Here is a 26,998-nt window from a genome sequence, read left to right on the forward strand (position 1 = left end):
AACGGTTTGTGCCCTTGCTTCTCTTAGCTTAGCATCTATAAAGCATTCCCTAAATCATCTGTGGTTCATGAATGGATTAGCTTGCCCAAATTTTCCTCCTAATGTTGATTTCAGGAGGATGACAGGCACCAAGAACTTCATACTTCAGACACAGAGGGCTAGGGCACACTGCCCCCTTCTGCTGGCCTTATAACGAATACACCTCAGCTAAATGTGCCCTTCCTCCACGCCTCCCTGACTCCCCTAAGTCAAGTAGACTCTTCCTCACCGCTCCACAGTGTAAGACACTGTCTGTCCCCTTCCCCCAAGGCCGGAAAATAGTCTCCATTGCTCCTCTGGACGGAGTGAAACCCACGCCATTCCCTTCAGACCCCAGCCCAGTTTCTCCAGTGCTAAATAAATCTTGTGACCTCAAGAAAAGAATCTGCCTCCATGTCCCCTGTTGAATTTGAAACTTTGTAAGGGTTTGTGTTAATAGTTCCAAAGAAATCACACTATCTTAAAATGGTAATTGTAGAAAAATGTTATTTTGTTCACTTACCTTCCTAAGTTTATATGTCCAGGAAAATCTCTTCCAGGAGGTTTCTGTTTGCCCCACGGGTAGAAATCTCCACTTGAACATTAACATCTCATACTTGTGATATCTAAAACTGAACTCCTGATCATTTCTAGAAAATGCCCTTTCCTCGTTGGAGCCCATTCCAATTTGCTGCAACTCAGGATTTGCAGCTGGTGAGGCCAAAACCTCTAGTCACTCCTGACATTCTCTATCACATATGCCGTCCCATGTGTCTGCAAATCCTACGGTTTATAATACACATGCATTAGAAATATATATTGCAGATGCCCTATACCACAGCGTCTCCACTGTGTCCCGGATCCTAGGACTTCTCCCCCGAGTCACTTGATAGCTCCCTACATTGGTGTCCCTGCTTCTGCCCTGGTTTGCCCATCATCTACCCTGAGCACAGAGCCTGTGTGACCCTGCTGAAGTACTCCATGTTGCTTCTCTACAGGACTCTGTCCTTTCTTTTTCTGTACTTCCCACCTACAGTGCTGTTCCAGCCACACTGGCTCCTCTTGTTCTTTTTCAAAAACAGTAAAGAGCCTCATTCCTCAGGGCCGCTGAGATGGCTGGTCCTTCAGCGTGGTGTGTCCCTTCCCTAGACAGCTGCTGAACCTTCTTCCTACGAAGCACCTCATTTAAAACTACAGCCCACCCCACGCCTCACCCCAGTGCTCCTTAGCACCCTTTGTTTGAAGAGTCCATTCCACTATAATCCCTTAGGTTCTGCATTTATCCATTTATCGTGTTTCTCCCCGTCAGCATGCACTTTCCAGGAAAAAACTGGGATGGCTCTGTTTTATCACCAGGATCAAAACACGATGCCTAGTATACAAAGGTGTTCAATAAGTGAGTGCTGAATAAAAGAACTGACCAATAATTAACTTACTAACTTCTCTGTTCTCGATGGGTTTGATTATAATAAAATTCAACCTGTATTCCTGAAGGCATTTCTCCTTAGAAACAGGTTGTTTTATACATAAACCATTCTAGCAAACTAATGTTATCAGTGCAGAATCTGGACGGTCTATGAGAGTTCTAAATTGATATGGAGTAGTGTGTAAAAATTATAACCCAAGGCTACTGCGAACGCCACAGATAGGAAGAATGAAAGGAATTAGTCAGGGAAGGTTGTCCAGGAAGCTTCCACAGAGAAGGGGCGCTTTATCCTTAAAGGAAGAATCGGGTGTGCATGGACTGAGGCAGCTTGGGGAAGCTGAACAAGAAGAGCACAGAGGGCTAAGGAGATTCAAGTCTAGGGCCCGCACCACTTGGGGAGAACCCTGCTGAGGAGATCTTGATGTCAGGTGAGGACCCAAGAGTTTCCTCCTTGAGGCAGGTCCTGGTTCTCCATGTGGACAAAAGATGAAGAGAAAGTGGGTACGGAAGGCCAGGAACTGCACATCACAAGGCTGTTTCCTTTCTTTTCTTGCTCACCCTTCTTTCTTCCTTTCTTCCTTTCTTCCTTTCTTCCTTTCTTCCTTTCTTCCTTTCTTCCTTTCTTCCTTCCTTCCTTCCTTCCTTCCTTCCTTCTTCTTTCTTTCCTTCTTTCTTTCTTTCTTTCTTTCTTTCTTCTTTCTTTCTTCTTTCTTTCTTCCTTTCTTCCTTCCTCCCTCTCCCTCCCTTCCTTCCTTCCTTCCTTCTTTTTTGTTTTTTGTTTACTGCTTTTGTTTTGTAGCTTTGCAAGCAAAATCTCGCGCACTGGGTGTATCCTTGACCTAGAACATCAGGGCCTCCAGGCCGGTGTGTCTGCAGAAGACCCACAGGGCTTTCAATGTAAACTGCAGGCTCTTAGCACTTCCACTTAGATCTTCCTGTCCCCAACAGCACACTTCAGATTCTTTACTCCTCTTTCAAAACATTTTCCTTCTAGAAACAAATGGCCCTCCTCTGCTCCTTCCTGAGTTTCTTCTTTCACATCTTCCATAATATATTAGTCCAGTCTTGAAATAAGACTGTAATAATGACTCCATCAATGCCAGCAGTAGGAAGAGAATTACCAGCCAGCTGTCGTATGTCATGCTCCATTAACATAACCAACTGTCAAGTCAGTCTTTAAAAAACTCAGCTTGACATTTGCTTAATCATATTCAGACCCCCCAGATAGCTCCTGTAATGGAATTGCTTGAAGACATATTATTTTGTTAGCAAATAATACATAGTTCCTCTTCACTAGAGTTGATTAATCACCCAAATAGACTCATTCTTTTTCAACTGTAATATAAATTCTATAATTTAATTGCAACTAACTGGATGTCAGTGATATTTCGTATTTTGTGTTGTTTGTGAGGAAATGTAGCTTTAAATAAGTTTAATTGGAAAACCAAGGAAAATGTTTTAAGTATCCCTATGTGATGAATTTGAAATTACCTAGGAGATAGTCCTATGAGGAAGTTTCCAAAAAGGTTTAACTAAAGAGGAATGTGGGAAATACTACACCCCCTGAATGTGGGAAATACTACACAGCATGCTAGGGCCTCAGACTGACTGAAAAAGAACAAAGTAGGAACCGGCTGAGCCGTTTATCTCTCTGCTTCCTGCATGTGGGTGGGATGCAGCCATCCACCTCAGGCTCCCGTCACAGCCACAGCTGCCCTCCTTGCCTCTCAAACCGCGAGCCAAACCTTTCCGTCCTTCCTCGACTTCTTGTCAGCTAGTTGGTTAGGGACAACCAGAAAAGCACCTGCAGACCTCCGATAGCTAATTACCCATGTATTAAAAGATGATGTATGATCACATGAGAATATATCCAGATGGAACAGTATGGAATTGTGGGGGGGGGAGAAACCAATCACCTTTGAGCCAAGGACAGCTAGGTTCAGATCTGAGCTCCGAGCTGTTTTCTAACTGTGATTTGGAGGAACTTGAGAGAAGTTGAAAATGAGGGAAAAAATAGGTGTTATGATACCACAGACCACACTTCCTGCAGCTGGGCTCCATATTACACAATTATCAGGACCTGGGTCAGGACACCTATGACCTACTATGTGCACACAGCGGGGCAAGGGGTGGGCCTCAGGGGGCTGCCTAGAGCATCAGAGCCACACTTGCAGTGGCAACTTCTATTTGTCTGCCCGAGACAGATGAAAATAGAGGGTGGATATTTGGACAATTATCACATTATCATGTATACATTCTTGTTGCTTGTGAAATAGCTCATAATTACAAATAAAACTGTCCTAAAAAGAACAAAACTAAGAGTTACAAGGAGGCAGCTATCAATTTTACAAAGATACGTTAACTCTTTAGTAGAGTTAGATATAGTGAATTTAGGGCCATCTACCAAAATGTTAGTGAGTATTAATGTTATAAGAGAGAGCAAGTAAGTTTCCTGTCTGAAAAGGGACTTTGATGAAATGATTAATCACTTGTCAGGGGTGTTGCTAAAAGTCTTCACAGATCAGCAAGAGAAAACTTCTGAGGTCTGTGGCTAACTTGATCCTGTGTTTGAATGTTTATGTTTAATTCCTATAACTCCTTGAATACAATTATGCTGTCTCCATGACAACAATCACCTTGCACAGGAGTTACAAGGTACGTAGCACTTTCATGAATGTTAGTTCATCACATCCTTTTACACCATCTTTGAGGTACAAAAATAGGTGTTATGATGCCACAGACCACACTTCCTGCAGCTGGGCTCCATATTGCACAATTATCAGGACCTCAGTCAGGACACCTATGACCTCGATGAGCCTGTGACACACACCTGTGACTAATAAGGAACTTCCTCTTCTGCCTCAGGCCTCCAATAGCTTTCCAAATTGCATCTTTAACTGTAAGTAATTGCCCTTGTGCCCTTGGGGGGGGGGGACCTGACTGGAACTGTGAATAAAACAACAAAGCAGAATGAAAATCCCTTTCTCTATTTGCAAGATGAGTACACCAAAGTCAGCTCTCAGAAGATTGTACAGAGTTACCACATGACCCAGAAATCCTTTCTTTGTTACATATCCAAAGAACTAAAGACAAACAGCCTCAGAGAAGCAAGAACAAAAGGCCTACCACAGCACCTTGAATTCGAGAAGGCTCATAATGTCCTTGAACTGACCAATGCATACGACACTTAGGATGTCTGTATAACAGAACACTATTCAGCGACATGGGTGAGTCCTGCAAGCACTGAACTGATGGGAAAGGCGGGCTCAGGAGGCAGGATGCTGTGAGACTTCCCTGTAGGAAATGCCCAGAAAGGATAAGTGTATGGGGAAATGAGACCAGTGGTTTGCATGGGACAAGGACAAGGGAAACAGAGAGGCTGTGAGGAGCATGAGGCTTCTTTCTGGAATTCGGTAACCATGACAACTGCACAATCGGACTTGTACACCGTTCAAGGGTAAATTTTGTGTGGTACTTAAATTGTGTTTTAATAAAGCTGCCTTGCCAAAGAGAAGAAAGAAAGCAGAGCAGGGAGGGAAACTTGCCTAATTCTTTGTGTTTCAGAAATGATTTTTTATTTTATCACAAAAATTCATTTGCTGGTGATAGCTCAACTCAACTTACTAAGGCACGTGACTTACAGCAAACAGACAGTGTCTAAATGTTAAGTGTACCAGGGCTAGAGAGGTGGCTCGGTGGTTAAGAGCACGGGCTGCGCTTGAATAGGACCTGGGGTTTGGTTCCCAGCACCACATGGTGGCTCACAGCCATTTGTGACTCCATCTTCAGGGAACCCAGCACCCCATTCTGACATGTGAGGGCACAGCATGCACGTGGTACCCATACATAAAATCAAAATGAGTGAATATTAAATGGTTAGTTAATACCAGCTAGACCACAGGCCCTAACAGAAAGTCTACCTAAGTATCCTAAGTGGCCTTCAATACCCTTTAGTCATGATTATTAAATTTTATCATAAAGTTTTTACCATAATCCTCAGATAAAACAACCCAAAAGACAATCCACTCAACATTTGGAGTCAGTGAAAACATACCCACGGGGCCATCCCCATGAACACGTATGCCGCCTGCACAGGACTGACAGACAGTCCAAGAAGGAAAATGTCAATCACAATCCTGCAACTTGCTCCTGGATTCCTCAAACCCTTTTACTGCAACATGGAGTCTCTGTTTGCCATTCCAGATGCCAGCTACAAATGCTACAAGGACCTGGCTTTTTTCCTTTGGGCTGGACACGTGCTCAGCTGTGTTCATAGCAGTGTTATTCATAATAGCCAGAACCTGGAAACAACTTAGATGCCCCTCAACCAAAGAATGGATAAAGAAAATGTGGTACATTTACACAATGGAGTATTACTCAGCGGTTAAAAAAAAAAAAAAATGACATCATGAAATTTGCAGGCAAATGGATGGAACTAGGAAAAAAATCATCCTGAATGAGGTAACCCAGACCCAGAAAAACAAACATGGTATGTACTCACTCATAAGTGGATATTAGCTATAAAGTAAAGGATAACCAGGCTAAAATCCACAGTCCTAGAAAAGCTAGGTAACAAGGAGGGCCCAAAGAGAGATGTATGGATTTCCCTGGGAAGGGGAAATAGAAGAGATCTCCTGGGTAAACTGGGGGATGGAAATATGGAAACATGAGGGATTGGGTTGGGTGGGTCGGGGGCAGGAGGAACAGGGAGAATAAAGAGATATCTTGATGGGGGAGCATTTTGGGGTAGGGAGAAACCTGGTGCTGGGGAAACTCCCAGGAACCCACAAGGATGACCCTAGCTAAGACTCCTAGCAATAATGGAGAGGGTGCCTGAACTGGCCATCTTCTATAATCAGATTGGTGACTATCCTAATTGTCATCAGAGAGTATTCATCCAGTAACTGATGGAAGCAGATGCAGAGACCCACAGCCAAACACTGGACTGAGCTCAGGGAGTCAAGAAGAGAGTGAGGAAGGATTGTACGAGCCAGTGGGGTCAAGGTCATGACAAGGGAACCCACAGAGACAGCTGACCTGAGCTCACGGGAGCTCACTGACTCTGGACTGACAGATGGGGGCCTGCATGGGACCGACCGAGGCCCTCTGCATGTGTGTGACAGTTGTGTAGCTTGGTCTGTGTGTGTGGCTCCTGGGAGTGGGATCAGGAACTGTCCCTGACACTTGAGCTGGCTTTTGGGAACCCTATCCCCTGCTGGGTTGCCTCACCCAACCCTGATGCAGGGAGAGGACCTTGGTCCTGCCTCAACTGGGTGTGTTCTGCTTTGTCGCCTCCCTGGGGAGGCCTGCCCCTCTCTGAATGAGATGGAGGAGGAGTGGTTGGGGGGTGGGGATGGAAGGGAGTTAGGGGGAGGGAATGAGAGGAGAGGAGGGAGGGGAAACTGTGGTTGGTATGTAAAAGAAATGAAAAAAATTAATGAAAAAGAAAGAAAGAAAACAGATAAGAGATTGAAACCTCCATATCATTCCTGACGCTCCAGAATCCTTTAAATACTAAACTATTAAAATCATTCCATTGTCTGCCCTACAACTCAGAAACACACTGATGCTCACACTGGGCAGCCTTTTCTGGAAATAGCCAGCCTGATGACAGGAGTGCGGATGGATAACCCGTCTTGGACAGCACCCTCACTTGCATAGAGGCTGAGGATTCAGACAATGTCCCTTACGCCATCCCCCACCATCGTCACACACCCATGCCACTCACAGTCCTGGAATAACAAGGTGTCATCATTCCCCTCACACTAGAGCACTGGGGACTATAATAAAAACAAAAACAAAGCCAACAACTTCCCTGACCACCAGAAATAGATGGTCTATCCAGAAATAACGCTGCCAGAGACAGTTAAGTGAGCCACACGGCCGAAGTGACAGGTGGGCTGCAGTGATCGGCCAGGACCCAAGGACTCTTTGGCTCCACACTAGATCCTCTACCAGTTGAACCCAATCAGTACCACCAGGACTTGAGCAGTGTCCACAGTGGGCTCCACTCGGAAGGATCGTTTGCTGAGCTTCTGCCATCCGAGGGAAGCTACCAAGCAGCGGTCTTGCTTAAGCCTCAAGATGGTTAGTAACCTTGGGGCTGGGAAGGTGCCTCAGCGGGTAAGAGCACTTGCTCTGAAAGCAAGAGGACCTGAGTTCAAATTCACAGGATGCACATAAAGACCAGGCAAATGGCTGCACATGTGTGTTAACCCCAATGGGGGAGGTGTCATTGGTCAGCCAGCCTAGCTAAGCTAGCAAGCTTCAGGTTCAGTAAGAGACCCTGTCTCAAAAGTAAGGCAGAAATAGGTACCCAATATCTTCCTCTGCCTTCTGTATGATGTGCATGTGTCCCTGCACACACACACACACACACACACACACACACACACACACACAGACTCACATACACACCCCACCCCACATCAAGATTTCCAGTTGCTCTCTTCTCAGCAGCTGGCATAACCTAGCAGGGCATGCCTACTGTGTACCAGGCACTCTGCTAATCCCCCTATCTAGTAATGAAAAGACAACGTATTTTGTGCTATTACGTAGCTCAGCTTCTAACAGAAAAAGATGGATTTGGAACAAGTGACTCACTCATACATTAGAGAGAAAATTCAAAATACTTTGCGAGTGTGTGGTCGCAAGACAATATAGTCTGGGATGAGAACGGGGATGAGCTGGTGATGGGTCACTGCTAAGGTTTGAGTGAGAAACGTCCCCCACAGGTGGCTCCTGTGCTCGAACACCTGGTCTCCAGCTGGGTGGCGTTGTCTTGGGAGGTTGTGGAAACTTTCGGACTTTGGAACCAACAGGAGGATGAAGATGTAGGACAAGAAGGGAGGAGCCTGAGAACTACAGGCAGGTTCTACTTCTGGCCTGAGCACTCTACTTTCCAATCCACTGAGAAGTGAGCAAGCAGCCAGCCACATGCTCCACCTGCCATGGATGGGAGAGCCTTCCACACCTTACCTTTCCAACATGATGGACCAAATCCTCTGAACCGTGAACCAGAACTATCTCTGCCTTCCTTATGTCAGGTATTCGTCATAGTTAGGAGAAAACCATGAAAAGTCTTCTTACCCTTCACTTGTTCTACAGTCAATTAATAACTTTCAATTTCAGTACTTTTTAAAATTTAGCACACAAAGTGTTAGGTTTCATTATGAATCTTGTCAATTCTGTCTCTGAAATCCCACTCTCTCATTGTTTTTCTCGTCCCTCTGCTGGTATCACCCCGACTTTGTCTGGGTCACTGAGTCTCTTCCATGTCCCTCTGCCTCTAGATTGCAAGCCTCCCACTCAGACTCCATGCAGAAGCCAAAGAACCTTCTAAAAGGTGAACCTGAATCCAACGACTCCCTGGTAAACCATTTCTAGCACTTCCCGGTTGAGACTGGGTAAAATCTAAAGCCTTTGGATAACTTGGAGGCCACATCAAAATTCCTGTTCTCTTCTTCAGTCTCAACTCTTCTCCACATTCCTTGTCTTCGTGCTCCAAGGGTGTTGACTAACTGGAGTTCTCCCCCTCATCTGCAGCCTCACTCCTGCTTTCTCTTCTGCATGGAAAATTCCTCACTGGTCTGCTCACATTCCATATCAGTCCCTAATCTGCCTTCCCAGAGAGCAGCCCCAAAGAATTCAGGCACAAGGCCAGTTAGGTTTCCTAGGCAAATGTCACCTGATTTTCAAATGTGGCAGGAACTTGAGCAGCCTTCTAAAGGCCATTATTAAGGTCAGAACAATCAATCAACCAATCAAAAGTGTCACTAAACCTAAATAAATCTAGGAAACCGTATAAATAGACACTTTCTGCTGTGGGATGGTCTCTATGTCAAATTGCTCTGATTGGTCAATAAATAAAACACTGATTGGCCAGTGGCCAGGCAGGAAGTAGGTGGGACAAGGAGAGAGAAGAATTCTGGGAAGCAGAAGGCTGAGGCAGAGAGACACTGCCAGCTGCTGCCATGCCCAGCAACATGTAAAGAGGTCAGTAAGCCACCAGTCACGTGGCAAGGTATAGATTTATAGAAATGGATTAATTTAAGATATAAGAACAGTTAGCAAGAAGCCTGCCACGGCCATACAGTTTGTAAGCAATATAAGTCTCTGTGTTTACTTGGTTGGGTCTGAGTGGCTATGGGACTGGCGGGTGACAAAGATTTGTCCTGACTGTGGGCAAGGCAGGAAAACTCTAGCTACAACTTTCTAATAGGACAGATCAAATGAGGAAATTTTGTAACTGCAACTAATCAAAATACTTTATTTTGGTTCAAATCACTTATTTTGTTTCAGTATTCTCCTTATAAGTATTTCTTTGATGCCGGGTGGTAGTGTCATAGCTGGGCAGTGGTGGCACACGCCTTTAATCCTAGACCTTGGGAGGCAGAGGCAGGTGGATCTCTGTGAGTTTGAGGCCAGCCTGGTTTATAGGGCTAGTTCTAGGAAAGCTGAGGCTACACAGAGAAATCCTGTCTCAAACAAACCAAAAATAAATAAATAATTTCTTTGACATTTTGCCATTGGAATAGGAAACCTCTTACACTGGGATAGTCTACATTTGTGAATTGCTTCTTCCTCCAAGAGAAAGCCAAATTTTTATTTTGTTCACTTTTTAGACACTCTTTCAGACCCCTAAAAGTGTAATTTTCTCTAGGAATCTTCCCTACATCATGCCCCTCTGCATTTAGAAGCCCGAGCTATGTATTTTGTTAAGACTCTTGACTTTCATTATAGCAATGATTACAGTGTGTTTTAATCTGCGCTCAAGATCATTGTGTTTACTTTGTAGTTCTTAAGAAAAAAAATGAGTAATTTTATACCTAGATTAGGAGTGAAATTTTGCTAAAGGGCTGTGGAATGATTGCATCACATTTTAAAAGAAAAAATAACATTTATGAGTATTGAAAGTTTAGATTTTCCCCTTTCCATCTAATCATGTTCTGAATGTCTGAAGACATCCATGAAAACAAAACCAGTATACTTGGGATGCTATGGTAACGAAAGTGGAAAGTCCTTAAAAAAAAAAAAAATGCAGTTTGCTAGTAGCATTAATTTTCCAAGGCTGTGATTATAGGAAAACAAGATGTACAGAAATAGGCCCAGATTCACCTAAATTAGCAAAGGATACCCAACTGTAATAACTCAGTTCCTTAAAGGTAGAAAAGGTAAAAACCTTCCCCATTCCCCACTTTAACTTAGTTTTTCTTTTTCTTTCCCCCCCCCTATAGACTTTGTGACCCAAGTGGAAAGGTTTGCCAGGATGGGTGGGGCCTCCAGAGACTGAGTCATTGTGGTTTGAGCCACAGCCTGCCAGGGAAAGCTGGCTTCAGTCTAGAGCTGGAGAATGCCGCTGCTGGTTTTGCGGCATGTTCATGTTAAAGACAGCATTGTTGGCAATGCTAACCAGGGGAAGGCAGCGGAGGCCTCCTCTTGATGTTATAGCCAAAGACACTACCCTTCGTCAGCTCTCTTATTTACAGTTTGGGCCATCCTGAGTCTGTATAAAGCCACACTGTACACACTCGCCAACGGACCTCTCTGAATGGTCCTCTCATTTCCCAAGAAGTTTAGGAGTCAGTGGCCTCATGGCGGTGCCGTCACTTGAGAACTGTACAATTTGGGGCAAGTTATTTCAACTTTGGTCTCCTCACTAGTATAAAGAGTGTAATGTCTACCCCCTAAGCTCGAAAAATGAGCGGAATCTAGTTGAAACAACACATTACAGGACACAATTCTCTTAATTAGTCCCATCACAAAGTATTTTTAAAAGTGTCCATTTCTTTCCCTTCTTCCGTCTCTCTGATTTCACTATCTCCTGATTACAATTTTCCACCACGCTCCCTCAGTTAATGCACCCATTCCCGCCTTCAAAGTCAGCCCCTCATGATGGACACCAAGCCGTGGCAGAAGAGCCACAGATCTAATGAGACAGTTGACCTGCAACAGCGTTCAACAAATTTGTTGCTGAGCATTTATTGAGCACTTGTTGCATACTACATTATGCCAGATTCTGTAGACTGCCAGAGCGCAAACAGAAGCGGAATATGCTTTAGGGTTAGAGAAAGTATCCTAACAAACAAAAAGGAAAACAATCAAGCCTTAGCCCAAACTTGAAGGCTAAATGGGCTTTACCAGGTGGAGGAGGAGAGAAGGTCTTCCAGGCAGACAGACCAACAGAAACAAAGTCACGGGCAAATGAGACAGCTGTGCATCTCGAATGGTTCGGAATGAACTCAATGAATGCAAGAGATGATGTTACGATATCAAAGGAATTTCCCACATTGCTGGAAAAGTCTGATAGGTTTCTAATCTGTGTCAGCTTTAATAGAGGAACTTGTGATTTCATTCCCGAGTGGGACCCTTCATTAGCACCCAACTTTTACTAACTGAGCTCCCCAACCTAGAAAATACTTCCCGTATTAGGTCACATAAAAAGGATTAGTGAGAGCCTGGAAAGATGGCTCAGTAGTTGAGCGCATACTGCTTTTCCAGAGGCTTGGAGTTTCATTCCCAGCACCCACACTTCATGGCTCATAACCACCTGTAACTCCAGCTCCAGGGAGATTTAAAGCCTTTGGCTCTTTGGGCACGCACGCACGCGCACACACACACACATGCATATACGCACTCATGCACACACACACATAATTAAAAATAAATCATAAAAAAGTGGGGGCTGAAGAGATGGCTCAGAGGTAAAGAGCACTTGTTGCTCTTCCTGAGGACCCGGGTTCAATTCTCAGCATCCACATGGCAGCTCAAAACTATCTGTAGCGCCAGTTCCAAGAGTTCTGACAACTTCTAGCCTCTGCAGGCAACAGACACACACGTGGTACAAAGACAAACATACAGACAAAATACCCAAACACATTAAATTAAAAACATTGTTTTAAAAAGAACAAATGTTTTCAGGCTCCTATTATAAGACATTAGGCTCGCCTCTACCCTGTTATTTAGTTCCCCATTTGTTCTTTTATTTATTTATTTATTTTCGATTTTTTTTTTAATTTTATTTTTTTGAGAGAGAGGGTTTCTCTGTGTAGCCTTTGCTATCCTGGAACTCACTCTGTAGAGCACGTTGGCCTTGAACTCACAGAGATCTGCCTGCCTCTGCCTCCCAAGTGCTGGGGTTAATGGCATATGCCACCACTGCCCCAGCTTAGGTCCTCATTTGTAAAGCGGGGTAGCACTCCTTTCACGGGGTTGTCGGGAGCATTAAATGAGATGATGAAGCATTATCTCAGTACAGACACATGGGAAGTATGGTGACATTTTATTTGTGCTGAAATGTGATTTTATTTGTATGTTAAAAAATAAAGTTGCCTCGGTGTCAGAGCTAATAGCAAGCCATAGCAGAAGTCTGGCAGTGGTAGCACACGCCCTTAATCCGATCTCATGGCAGGCAGAATCTCTGTGTGTTTAAGGACATAGCCAGCTTGGTGACACATGCCTTTAATCCAAGTACCAACCATAGAGACTGGAGGTCTGTATAGACAGGCAGTGACAAGGAGGTCATGTGGTTGGGTTTAGAACCAATGGGAAGGCAGAACAGAAAGTCAATAAAAAATACAGACACACAGGAAGTAGGTCTCTTTTCTCAGGGGAAGGATGGCAGTGGCTGGTAAGCTAAAGGCCATTCGCTAGTGCTCTGACCTCTTGGGCTTTTATCTCTTTATTTGGCTCTGTGTTTCTTATTTAATAAGACTGTTTAGAATTACATCTACAGGGAAGTGATTCATAAACACTAGCTAGTTTTCCTCTGTTCTTCTTGAGCCTCTGCACCCCAGAGACACAGGGCTAGGATGGGAGCCATGAGCACCAAGAAAGGATTTCTCAACAGGAAAGAATTCTCTCTCAATTTACAACTATGGTCATTTGCATGTAAAAATTATTTCTGACCTAATGTATCCAATTGACTATCATGGCACATAAGCTGTGATCCCTGCCTCTCTAACTTGAAAAATGGAGAGAACGATACTTGTTTAAATGTCTTATAAGGGCATAATCAGATAATTTAGAAGAAAAGCTTAATTCACTGCTCAAGTGTACACATCTGCAAAGGACATTATGGAGGCCTCAGGGTTGGGGAACCCCATTTATTACAGAGCCAAAAGATAACAAGGTTTAATGATGAAGCCACTCATTCAAAAACCACAAAGGAAGCCCAGCTGCTAGGCAGTGCTCTCCTTTCTCATCGGAGGGGGCCAGCCTGACAAACACACGTAGTAGAGACTGAACTTACACACAGAAGGGGAGGCTGAGCAGTTCCTTTCTGAGCCCTCCAGACAGCCATTCTGCTCCCCAATCTAACCCACTCACTGCTGTGGACTGAGCGCAGAGAGTGGACAAGCAGAAGAGGAAGCCACCGGCTGGTCCATTTCACTCCCTTTGTCACAGTTTTCTACATTAACATCGATTGTCATTTTCCCCGACCAGTTCCATTCTGGCTCCACAACACACCAGTGTTTACATTTTGGGTCTGCTGGATCTCACTTTGTGTCAGGCACAATTATATGGGTGCATTGTCATGTGCAGTTTGAGCTCACTGAGAAGCTGGCTCTGGAGATGAGGTTGCTCCCTCTGCCCACTTCAGACTCAAGCACATTCATGCCAAGTATCTTCTAAAGGCCTTGCCTAGGATTAGCTGGGCCACCCTAACTCTGTGACGGGGAGGGAAGAGAACAGCGAAACAGACCAAGAGTGAAAACACTATGCCCTTGAGAGGAGCTAGAAGGCAAACCATCTCCAACAGAGGTTACAGTGTCTATCCTGTGTTATAAAACTCCTTACAGTAGGAAATGGAAGCTAAAAATGTATCCATGGGGAATTCATATGTGGGAAGCCCATCTGTAGAGAGAAAGTTCAATCAGAAACCCCAGCTGATTGCCTCAGTCTCCCCAGTCAGTTTCTGCTGAATGTTTGAGTACCCACGTTGGTGATGGTATCTCTATCTGTTGCTAATTGTTCTTTTACTAGAAAGGCTTCTCCACTGTGCTCTGCCAGGGATCAGTATTGGGACTCTAGGACCACCTTAGAGGGGCTTCCCCAGTGGACTTCTGCTGGATACTTTGAATACCCAATTTGATCATGTTTTGCTATCTGTCTGTCTATCTTCCATCTATCTATCCATCCATCCTTCTATCATCTATCTATCTATCTATCTATCTATCTATCTATCTATCTATCTATCCATCTATCATCTATCTATTCATCTATCATCTATCTATCTGTCTGTCTGTCTGTCTATCTATATCTATCTATCTATCTATCTATCTATCTATCTATCTATCTCACTTGCTGTTTTTCTCTTACTTTGGCTTGCTATATACATAATAAATTCACTCATTCAAAAAAAACCTGGCTGTCATAGATTGTGCTGGCTAGTTTTATGTCAACTTGACACAATCTATAGTTATGTGAGAGGAGGGAACCTCATTTGAGAAAATGAGTCCAGAATGTGGGACTGTAGGCAAGCCTGTAGGGCATTTTCTTAATTAGAGATTAACGCGGGTGAGCTCAGCTTTGGGCGCCTCAGCCAGTGTACACTACCTGTAACAGGTGCTGTCTAAGAGAAGGTCCTTCCTCAGTCCTTTAATAAGATTAGATGCAGGAGCTCTGGATCTCAAAGTATGCGGCCTTATCACCAGAGAAGATATTGTTAGTTAGTAGTTATGTTGTTAGTGATTCAATGTCTAGACTTTCTAACACTGAAATGAAGGCCAGGGGTGGTATCAAAGTCTTTTTGTTCAAATGGGGATGGATCCTGGCTGCTCAGCCCAAGCCTGTTTCCTTTGACATTCTTGTCAAGGCCAAGAGGCATGAAGCCCTGTCTGCTCTTCTAGTTGGCACCTACCCATCCCTTATCCCAAGGCTATGGAACACATGTTTTAAAACTAACAGAGCCGGGTGGTGGCAGCAGCGGCACATGTGTTTAATCCTAGCCCTTGGGAGGCACAGCCTGGCAGATCTCTGTGAGTTCAAGGCCAGCCTGGTCTACTATGGTGATATTTTAATTGTACTGGAATGTGATTTTATTTGTATGTTAATAAATAAAGTTGCCTGGGGGTCAGAGCTAATAGCAAGCCATAGCAGAAACTGGGCGTTGGTGGTGCACGCCTTTAATCCCAGCTCTTGGGAGACAGAGCTAGGCAGATCTCTGTGTGTTCAAGGACACAGCCAGCATGGAGACACATGCCTTTAATCTCAATACCAACCATAGAAGACCTGGAGGTCTGTACAGACAGGCAGTGATGAGGAGGTCATGTGGTTGGGTTTACAACCAATGAGAAGGCAGAATAGAAAGTCTATAAAAAAGACAAACAGACAGGATGTAGGTCTCTTGCTGAGGAAGACAGCAGCGGCAGTGAAGGGTAAGGTTTTTAGCTCTTAGCTATTGCTCTTGACCTCTTGGGCTTTCATCTTTGCATTGGCTCTGTGTTTCTTATTTAATAAGATGGTTACATCTACAGTCTACAGAGTGAGATCCAGGATAGGCACCAAAACTACACAGAGAAACCGTGTCTTGAAAAGCAGAACAAAACAAAACAAAACAAAAAACCTTACAGAACATGTTCTGATAATTTCTTCCATTTTTTAAGGTAAGGTACTAGGATGTGTCCTTACCCCTCAGCAATGTTTTCCTAGCCAACAACTCCTCCATGTTTTCCAGTCCTCTCATGGAGGTGCCTCGGATGTCCAAAACGGATATGAGTGTTTAAGGACAAACACACATATGAGCACTTGGTGAACCAGCAATTTAGTTTTCTGTTTCTCTCTTAACACAGCAGAGGATGAGGGTTTAAAATGCCTCTGGTTGGCCTCATATCTGACAGTGATTCTCAGCATTGAGAAGTAAGAACTACTCCGCCATGTAAGACCTGAACTATAAAAGCAAAGGACTTGGGAGTTATATTTGGAATGCAACTGACCCCACTAGTCCCCCAGCTCAGCCCCACCACATCCAGCCATTCATCCTATCAGTGGGTCTGACATCCGTCATTTCTGGGCTCCCCATTACCTCCCAACAAAAGGAGTGTACCTAACACACTCTGCCTTTCCAAGGCACCCACAGACCTCCGAGATGCTCTGTAGAAGCGCTCGCCCTTTGAGCAGCTGATGATCTGAAAGGTTGGGAGGTGTTGCCTCCCTGAAAGGAGGGTGTGAGGTGTCACCCACCCTGCTCCTATCACCATCATTGCCTACAGATGTATCTTGAAGGATGCCAATGCAGTCCTAGGGAACATCTGTAATTACGAGTTGAGGAAGGACAGAGTAAACCCATGGTAATACAACTGCTTTTGGAAATGTAATTTTACTGTGTTGTATCCAAAGCTATTCCTTGCAGAGTAAAAGGAAAACCCATTCATTTGAAGACTGATGTCCAAGTACTCAAGTGAGGCCTGCTCCTTGGGTATCCCCCAGGGGGCACCAAAGACCTGTTTCTTTTTTTAGAACATGGGTGTAAAATATTCTGAGTGCCTCCTCTTGGATGGTTTAAATGCAGGTTCTTTTGTACAGGCGTCCTAGGATCAAGCTGGCTTACAGGGAGTTGGGAATCTGCACTGTGGCATCAGGTCACACTTGGCCAAATCTAAGACTATGCTGGGTGTCTGAAGCAACTTTGCCTGATTCTTGTTGAAAAGCAAATGGCTTTGGTTGTGCTTCCTCATAGAACAGACAGTATCTAGCTTTTTGGCATTGTCCAAGCTGGTAACAGAGAAAATAATGTCAACTGGGAGCCCTGGGCTCACTGTGTTGCAAATCCAGCTTCTCTGTGTGTCATTTTACCTTCCTGAGTTTATCTGAGAAATGAAGGAGGAAGATGACCACTAAAACAGAATACATCAGTACAAGCAATTGATCTCCCACCAACCACAGGGCTCTAACAAATAGCTAACAGCATATGCTTAGGGCACATGCAGTCTTGAAATGGTCATCATCATGATAACCAAACCCATAATCCGGTCTGCAGGTCATATTTTTATAAAATCCCGATTCCATATTTGTGTTTCGAATTGGGATATAGTTATCCACACATGTATCTCACCTTCTCAAAGTCTCGAAGAGCCTGGGTCTGCACCAGAGGGGGCTTCTCAAATGTTCTCAGTGAGTGTGTCTGCCCAAAGGGGATCTTCTCACCACTTCTCCAGGCCTGTGAGTGAACCGGAGGGCCCCGATCTTTAGTGTCACTGAGAAAAGCTGCCAATGAAACAGAACAGTAAGAAAACGAGTGTATATAATAAAGGCAGCATGGCTGCTCTAACTGGCACATTCCAGCAGAACTTCGTTTCTGTGAAATATGAACCAGTTGTAGGTCACATAGAAAGGATTCACACACAATAATCTTTGTGGAGTTTATTACTTATGGTCTCTGGTGAACACTGAGACATAGCTTGTGCCCATGCCTCTTTATGACATGAGGGCCATCCTCCTCCATCCAAGTTGGCCAAGTGACTTGTGCTGGCCAACAAAACACATAAAGGTGACCCTGTGTGTGTCAGGCGATGAGGCCTCCAACTCCGCTTTTCTACTCTCAGCCTCTTAGCAGCTCGCCATTCATCTTGTCACAAAGTTGGGCCTCCAGAGCAGTGACATGTGAACGGATAAGGAATGGGTGCCCCAATCAAACATGACACATGAGGACCAGGGATCGGGGGACAGCATGGATTATGATCTGAGGTTAAAAAAATGTAGGGAACCCATCTTTTCTTGGCTGACAGAAGGAAAGAGAGCCTTTATTTCCACACTACTCTCTCTGCATTAAGAAGAAGAACCATATCAACACACGGAATTCCAATGACAGTGTGAGAGCAAGCAGAAGCAAATGGCCCTGGATAGCCCTGGCTTCACTGAGAAGTTAGTTAGACACAGAGATAGTCTTAAGGAGTCTTAAGGGGTAAGAGGCAAACTGTCACCCTATGCTATTCGTCTTCCCCTCTCTACCTCCCTCTCTCTGTCTCCCCCGCGGCCAGTTGTAAACTTGCCCGAAGAACTGTGTCATGGTTTGGATCTCAAATATCCCCTGAAGTCTTATATGCTAAAGGCTCACTGGCCCAGCCTATAGCACTAGTGGGAGTTGGAAGCTGGAGCCAATAGAAGGAAGATAGGTCACTGGGGACAAGCCCTTGAAGAAGTTATTGGGACCCTGGCCCTTTTCCTCTCTCTTGGCTGCTCAGTTGCCATGAGGTGGGTATGTTTCCTCTGCCACGGGCTCCTTCTGTGAAGTACTACCTCACCACAGGCCACATGGGAAACAGAGCCAGCCAAATGACAGGCTGGGACCCCTGAAACCGGGAGCCAAAGGGAATCCTCCTTTCCAGCTATCTCCGCAGAAGTCGTCGTGTCCAGTGACAGAAAGCTGACAAACACAGAACGTAAGGACAGGGGACCACGTCCTGACGTGTTCCCTTCACCTACCCAGATGTTTTTCATGTCCTCAGAAGAGATTTAAGTTCATCTGTGTTCAATGGAAAAGGAACTTTGAAGAAAAAGTAAAGGCGAATCAACAAATTGTGAATAAGAAATGGAAATGTCTACTATGCTGGCAGAGAGGGGGAGAGAGAGAGAAAAAGAGAAGAGAGAGAGTGCATCTTTTTCTTTGATCTGCTTTGTCCCGAAAACTCCTTGCCCCAATCTCCCAGTTTCCTGACCCGTCTCTGCAAGGAAACTGGGAGAATAAGGAGGAACAGCTGAGGATCATCGGATCATCGCTAGGAAGCGGCTCTGATGGAAGGAAGCCCTTTTAAGATAAAGAAAATGTAGAAAGAATATTGCAGTATTCCGAGACAGAGAAAAGTCTCCTGCAAGAGGGAAGGCACTGGGGGACTGGGGAGGGGGCAAGAAAAAGAAAAAGCGTATCGGAAAGGTGACGAGGGAACGGGCCGTGCTCACCGCAGTGGCGCCAGCATTGGCGTTGGGTTTTGTTGTTCCTTTCCCAATGTGTTTGACTTTCCATTACATCACTCATTTAAAGAATGACAACCGGAAATGTCATTTGTCTTCAAACTGAACACTGTAAGCGGGATCTTTAGTTTTGTAAAATTCACACACTACTGCACATGTGTTCAGATTGCTCTGTGCTTGATGGTCCTTGATGCCTGATGTTGTTTAGGGGCTTAAAGCAAAGGAAATTCAAGCTAGTTTTATTGGTGGGGAAATGAGTTGTATATAGGGTTTTGTTGTCGTTGTTTTGTTTGTTTGTTTGTTTGTTTTCTGGTGTCAGTTGTCTTTGATGAGGCATCCACCAAATAGTTGTTCTGTTCATTTATTTAATAGCACTCTGAGATCACAAATAACAATGGCATAAAATGACAATGATGATGTTGACCCTGTTTTGTTGGTGTACTAAAAATGTTTCTAAGTAAATGTGATTTTTGAATTCAGAATTGTGGGGAGAATGGTCCCTTTCCCATTTAGATGACGTCACATAGGCTACCGAGTGGGGCGCAAATGATACAACAGAAGGAAGCCGTACTGCAGTGAAATGGATGGGGTAGGGCTGGCAAGGTGCGCTGAGCCTCTGAGGCTGGACTCAGATCCGGACTGCTTGCAGACTGTGCAATTTTAAGCAGATAGCTTCATTTCTCTAAGTCTTACTGCCTCCGTGCACATGAGGATAATGACACTTTCACAGAAATCTCACACTGAAGACAGAAAATAACTAACGGGAGCAGTCCATCAAATGCCTGTCAATAGTAGGCATCTTGAACATTCCTTTTCAGTATTTGTCCCAGTTCTTAGATCTTTGGCTCAAAATGCAGGGCATAGACACCCAAAAATGTTAAATATGGTATCCTGGGAACATCTGAACTGAATATACACAGTTGAATATCAATGTGTATGTGTGTGTGTGCGCACATGTGTGTGGAAGCCAGAGGTCAACCTTGGGTAGTGTTTCTCAGGCATCACCTGCTGTAGATGATTGATAGATAAAACATTGATTGGCCAGTAGCCAGGCAGGAAGTATAGGCGGGGCTAACAGAGAGGAGAACTGAAGGAACAGGAAGGCAGAGGGGGAGACACTGCCAGTCACCACCAGGACAAGGAAGATGTAAGGTACCGGTAAGAGCCACGTGGCAAAGTATAGATTAATAGAAATGGGTTAATTTAAGATAGATGAAGTAGATAACAAGAAGCCTGCCATGGCCATACAGTTTGTAAGCAATATAAGTCTCTGTGTGTTTCCTTGGTTGGGTCTGAGCCACTGCGGGACTGGTGGGTAGAGAGATTTGTCCTGACTGTGGGCCAGGCAGGACCAGAAAGACTCTAGCTACAATCACCCATCTTGTATTTTGAGACATGGTCTCTCAATGTTCTGGAACTCCCAAGCAGGCCAGGATCTTCCTGTCTCTGCCTCTCCTGCGCTGGGCTTCCAAGTGCACACCAGCAAGCATTCTACTGACTGAACAGCCTCCTCAGCCACTTGGATACCAAGCTTAGGGGATGCTGAAGTCTTTAATGCATTCAAATTAAGACCTGATTTCTACATGGAACACATGAACCATTAATGAAAAAAAAAAAAAAAAGGCTAAACACTTAGCAAGTGAATGAAATCCTCAGGTTGGGGGCATGTCTTTGAGAAAGGTATTTCCTGAAAGAAATCTGTGTCAGCCAGACTCCAAACATAAGCATAGTATGCTTTCTCTTATATGTAGACTGTATGTTTTACTTTTCATATGTATTTATGAGTGTGAGTATAGGTTCTAAAACTAGGAAAGAGACTGTGAGGGGAGGAGAAGGCCTTCGAGTGTGGAGGAGGGTAGGTGGGCCTTAGCAGCATGTGTGTGGCGTGAAGGTGGAATTGGGGCCTCTAGGAGATGAGGGGACGGGCCGGGATGGGACAGGAAGACAAGGGAGGAGATGAAGCAATGGCAAAGTATGCAAAAAATATTAGCATAAAACACATCACTTCAGATATGTTTTTTAAAGATTAAAAAAGAGCCGGTGTGGTGGCACACACCTTTAATGCCAGCACTAGGGAGACAGAGGCAGGCAAATCCCTGAGTTCAAGGCCAACCTGGCCTACAGAGCCAGTTCCAAGACAACCAGGGTTACATAAAGAAACCCTGTCTTAAAGGAGGGAGAGAGAGAGAGAGAGAGAGAGAGAGAGAGAGAGAGAGAGAGAGAGAGAGAGATCTGTACTTTGATTTTAGCTGGCACATGTGCAGGAGTGTGTGTGTGTGTGTGTGTGTGTGTGTGTGTGTGTGTATGCTATAATTATGATGGCATTAATAGGAACAGTAAACAAGATATAGGACATGCTTATTTCTAGATAAGAAGTTTGATCGTTTAATCTTACCTCTGAGAGTGACATCATTACTATACCCATTTTAATGGGGCATTGGGGTAGAGATGTCATTTTGATGGCAGAATTTATCTTACTCATTTTCAAGTGGCTCTAATCTTGCAATGCTAGCCTTATTAAAAGTGAAGAATTCACAGAAGTACTTGTGTTATGACTGACTGTACTGTGCTGCCTCCTAGCTTATATAATCACATACAGTATAAAATTCCCCACTGGGGAATTCCAACTAGGGAAATATATACTGCGCCGGTGTGTGCAAATTTGGAAATTCATAAAACTTTGAGGAGACTCCCATTAGGAGCCAGAGGGGCCCTGAATCAAGGGACTAGATTTGGGGGAATGGCGGGAAACAGTGACATGAAAGGGCACGACCATGGCATCCTTACCTGCTGCACTTGTTCTGGGTACCATCTCCCCATCATCTTCTCCAAAATAACGTCTGTGGGGAAAAAAAAAATACATTAATTCATGAGTTACACATCCCAGGGCTCCTTTCCTGAGGTACATCTGTGTGTTCTCACCCATTTCTTCACTGGTACCCACTGAACTCTGACATGTATTAACTGCTCTTGTGGTCAACGCTGGCAAAAGCATAGAGAATGTAACTAGTATAAAGGCATAGTGAAAGGGACCTTTAGAGCCACGCAAGGAGGCTATCAACCAGATGAAGAGTGGGAACAAAAGAATATTCTATCAGGAGGCAACAGCAAGGGTCCGAAGTCAAGAAGGTCCCTGATGTGTTAGAGGAATATATGGAGCCAACTAGACCAAGCTGAACCTTCTTAGAGAATGAATAGTAACAAAGGATAGAATACTTAGATTTTAAATAGAGTGTTTGGGTGCTGAGTGAGGGCATGTGGAGTGAGAAAAAGAGAGGATGGTGTTCTAATTCGCTCCTCTGATGCTGTGATAGATAACGTGACCAAAAATAATTTGGGGAGGAAAGGGTTTATTTCAGCTTACACTCCCAGGTAACAGTCCGTCCCCAAGGGAATTCAGGAAGGAACTCAAGCCAGGAACTTGGAGCAGAAATCATAGAGGAAGGCTGTTTGCTGGCTGGCTGGCCCCTTTTGCTCTGGCTTGTGTTCAGCCAGCCTTATTTTATAACTCAAAACCACCTGCCTAGGGGTGGAACCACCCACAGTGGGCTGAACGGTTCCACATCGATCAACAATCAGGGCAATTCCCAACAGTCACAGCCACAGGCCCATCTGATCTGAGACTTGCTCTTCCGAGCTGACTCTTAGATGTGTCAAGTTGAGGATGAAAACTAAGCAGGGCATACAGGAGGCTTCTATATCTCAAGTAAGGAGATGTGGGGGGTGGGGAAGACAGTAGAGAAGGAAGTGAAAAACTTTAAAGAGAGCAGAATCAACACCCATGGGGGCTGGGAATATAGCTGAGCTGGTAAAGTGCTTGGCTAGCATGTATGAAATCCTGGATTGCTCCCAGCACCCCTGAGCAAATCGTGGTGGCTCCTGCCTGTAACCACACACTTAGAAAGTAGCAACAGGAGGATTAAAAGTACAAGGCTATCTCCAACTGCATAGTAAGTTCAAGGCTAAACCTGGGCTATGTAGCTTCCTACTTCAAATAAAGAAAAGAAAATTGACACACAAATTTTTGAAAAGTTAAATCCATTCATGGAAATGTTGGTAATGGCGTGATCCAGGAGCCAAGGCTTTATCTGCAAAGCACAGACAAGCACTGCCATCCTTTACACAGAGAGGGCGAAGATCACAGAGATCAGTCAATAAGTACTTGCCAAACACCTACATGTCGTTAGGTGCTGTGTTTTGTTCGAGTTTTTGATTTGGGGTACTTTAGGCAGCACTAGAGATTGAGCCCAGGGCCTCCTGCATGCTGAGTGAGTACACATTTTTGTATGTCAGTGTCCCTGTCCCTCCGAAAGGAACCTAGGTGGGCCTCACCCATGCTAGACCAACGGACCAAATGCATGGTCCTAGCAGCAATGTTTTAAACAAAAAGTTGTACCAGTAATAATAATAATAATAATAATAATAATAATAATAATAATAAAAACAACCAGTGATGATGAGGATGATCCAAAGGGCAGGGATGTAGTCTGGGAACAGAGCTCTCATCTAGCATGAGAAGAGTCTAGGCACTGTTTGAAGCTTCCCTAATACAGCAGTGAGCAAAACAGGCAAAAATATCTCTGTAGTCATGGAATGTACAGTGAGAGAAAACAACTCAAATCTATAGAGTGTGGGCACAAGTTCTATAAAAGGACCAGTGGGTAGACTGAGGGCATGATCATTCTGAGGTACGGCTGAGGGGAGGGTTTTTATTGTTGATATGAGGGAGAATACAGCCAGAGGAGGCGTCCAGGACAGAGAGAGAGAAAGAAAATGATAGGCTAAAACATGGCCAGCAGACTGGGGAGGAGAGAGAGAGAGGAAGACAAAGAGAGAGGGGACCAAGAGAGAGGGGACCAAGAGAGAGGGAACCAAGAGAGAGGGGGCCGAGAGAGAGGGGGCTGAGAGAGAGGGGGCCGAGAGAAAGGGGGCTGAGAGAGAGGGGGCCGAGAGAGAGGGGACCGAGAGAGAGGGGACCGAGAGAGCACATAGCTAAAATCATAGGTTATTATGGAATGAGAAACAGATGAGCTGAAGAAGTTTAGGGTAGAGGGTGAGCTGAGAAGAGTCACAGGTACTGAGGGAGCCTGGAGGCCAGCATGTGCTTTGGTGTGTTAATAGGCACCCCAGATAGGCATTTGTCCTTCTGACAGTGATAAGAACACGGCTCCTTTGGTAGAGGGGAACCGAATGGGCCCTGGAATTTGGGGGAGTGGAGTTTCCTTTGGACCCGACAGTGAGGGGACAGAGAAAGTGAATGTAGGGAAGGAACAGAGGTAAGCAGAGGCAGGGGACTGCAGTTTTTAGTGGACAAGACTGCTCCATGGAACGATGAGTAGCTATGGGGGTATGTGAGAAAAGACTCCTCTACGCTGATAGCAGCAAATGCAAAGGCCCCACGAGGGAGCAACTAGAATGCAGAACAGCAAGGAGGCCAGTGTGCTGAGTAGGGTGAGAGGAGGGAGGGGGGCTGTGCAGGGGACACAGACTGGAAAGAGCCTTTCAGGACACTCAAAGGCATTTGGCTACTGTGGTTTTACGAATCAGAAAGATGACCTGGAAGTGGCTAATGGTCTTAAATGACTGCTGGTTACTGTTTTGACAGACGGGTGGGCACACAAGTAAGGCAGGGACAGAGCTGGCTGTAATTACTCTGCAGAGAGATGCTTTGTTGTGGAACTTATTTACCCTTTAAGCTATTGGGTCTCCCCGGACAGTGGTGACCAAAAAGAACTCTGCAGACAACGCTTTACAGGGTTTCTCCTTTCAAAAGCCAGACAACAGTCACAGGGAGGGAGAGGGGAATCTGGCATTTATTTGGAAATTGATGTTTGCCTCAGGGATGGAGTCATAGAAATCTTCACTCTGTTAACCAGATGGACATGAAAGTATTGGACATGACACATTTGGAATGCACACAACGGGTAATTCGTTATTAACCAAAAGTAGACCTCCAGCTTCTGTCTCTCCTGGCCCTCTGCCTTTCTTGATCCTTATTGAGAAGTCTCCCTGTGAGTGAGCCACATCATGGAAGAGAGAGTGCAGGTACCACTTATAGACTCCCTCCTGTCGAAGTGAGGGAGTAGATGTCAAAACTACTCAGCAGAATAATGGCTTGAAATACGTGTAAGGGAAAATTTATAGTTATCTGTGCTGCTCTCCGAGCATGCGTGCTCCGTCCACAAAGGTGGCTGCCCATCTGCCTTCAGAAGCACAGTCAGCCCTCGGGCTGAATCTACCCATCCAACATTGTTTTATTCCATCCGCACCCGGGTGACCCACTTCTACAGTCCCTTGAAAAATAAGAGGGTCTGTCTCTTCACACAGGGATAAATGGCCCCCTTTAAATAGGACAGACAAGTCTTTTCCAGCTTGCCACAGTCCTGTTCCTCCCTACCTGGCCCCTCACATGTTGCTGAGGCTGGTGCCCTGGTACAAAGTGCAGAGTTTCGCTCCTACTTTAAGACACAGGAGAAATCTCTCAGCTCCGCCACACAATCCATTAACTTGTGTGGGAAGCTGCCCGCTTGCTTGTGTATCACGTTTACCTCTCCAAGCTTTTATTGCCTCAGATGTTCACACAAGCAGAATATGAGATTCTATTTCCTTATATTAATTACAGATTCTATTGTCAGAGTTTAAATCTGGAATGCCCCCCACCCTCACCCCATCCCCGCCAAAGGCTCCAGTGGGTGGTGGGACCAGAAGGTGACAGACACTCTAGGAGGTGTGACTTTGGTTAAAGAAGTAGGTCACTCAGCATATATCTTGTTCCCATTCCTCTTTCACTCTTTCCTGATTCCTGGCCACCAAGAGGGAGGCGGTTTTCCTCTCTGATACCCTCATTCTGAGATGTTCTGCTTCACCAGAGGGCCACGGTGGAGCCAGTGACCATGGGCAAAACCTCCGATCAATGAACCCAAATCAGTCTTTCCGTTTTCAAGTTGTTGGTCTAGCATTTTGTCAGTGATAGAACACTGACTAAGACAAAATTTAACAACAAAACTCATCTGCATGCTCTTCAGGGATCTAAGGTTCTTTCCAGACATGGTCTTGCTCAATCCTTCTTGCTCAGCAGAGTCCAGTTGACAGAGCAGAGGCAGGTTGGAACAAAGCGGTGTATCAGGCCTCCCCTTCCCCCACCCACACGTGCGCTTGCTGCCTGCCTTGTGTGGATCGATAACCAAAAGGATAGAAAGGTCAGTTTTAGACAGGACTGAGTTAAAAGGCATACTTGTAATCTCTCAGGAGAGTTTTTAAAAATCACTTTAGCTCTATTAACAGCTCAAGTTCTCTCTCTTAATGCCAGACAGTAGGCACTCACCACTGCTGGAAAAGGTTGGGAAGGAACGTGATGCTTCCCAAGGGAAGGAAGGAGCCCGCAGGGCAGAAACACTGAGTATGTGTCCAGAGGATTGCCATTTGTGACGTCGGATAAACCTGAGTGCAAAGAGGATTGAGGGAGAGTAGACACAGACGCCAAGCCTGTACACACACACACACACACACACACACACACACACACACACACGCCAAAGGATGAGATACACAGGTATATTCTTCAGTTTTAGCCAAGACCGAAAAAAAAATATGTGTATCCCTGGTCCTAGTTTCTCAAATTGAACTGTATTTAGATTTAAAAAC

At 44.9% G+C, this 26,998-nt stretch overlaps 1 protein-coding gene across 1 annotated transcript in view; it reads right to left on the minus strand.

The window, feature by feature from the left end:
* Positions 1-26,998, minus strand: part of LOC114680909 (myomegalin-like) — a 199,198-nt gene that overhangs the window by 134,030 nt on the left and 38,170 nt on the right. Inside the window, 2 exon segments of the mRNA XM_028854083.2 lie at positions 17,499-17,650; positions 22,142-22,194. Of these exon segments, the coding sequence (XP_028709916.1) occupies positions 17,499-17,650; positions 22,142-22,194 (205 nt within the window).

This window comes from Peromyscus leucopus, chromosome 6, assembly GCF_004664715.2.
Source record: "Peromyscus leucopus breed LL Stock chromosome 6, UCI_PerLeu_2.1, whole genome shotgun sequence".
Taxonomy (NCBI): Eukaryota; Metazoa; Chordata; class Mammalia; order Rodentia; family Cricetidae; genus Peromyscus; species Peromyscus leucopus.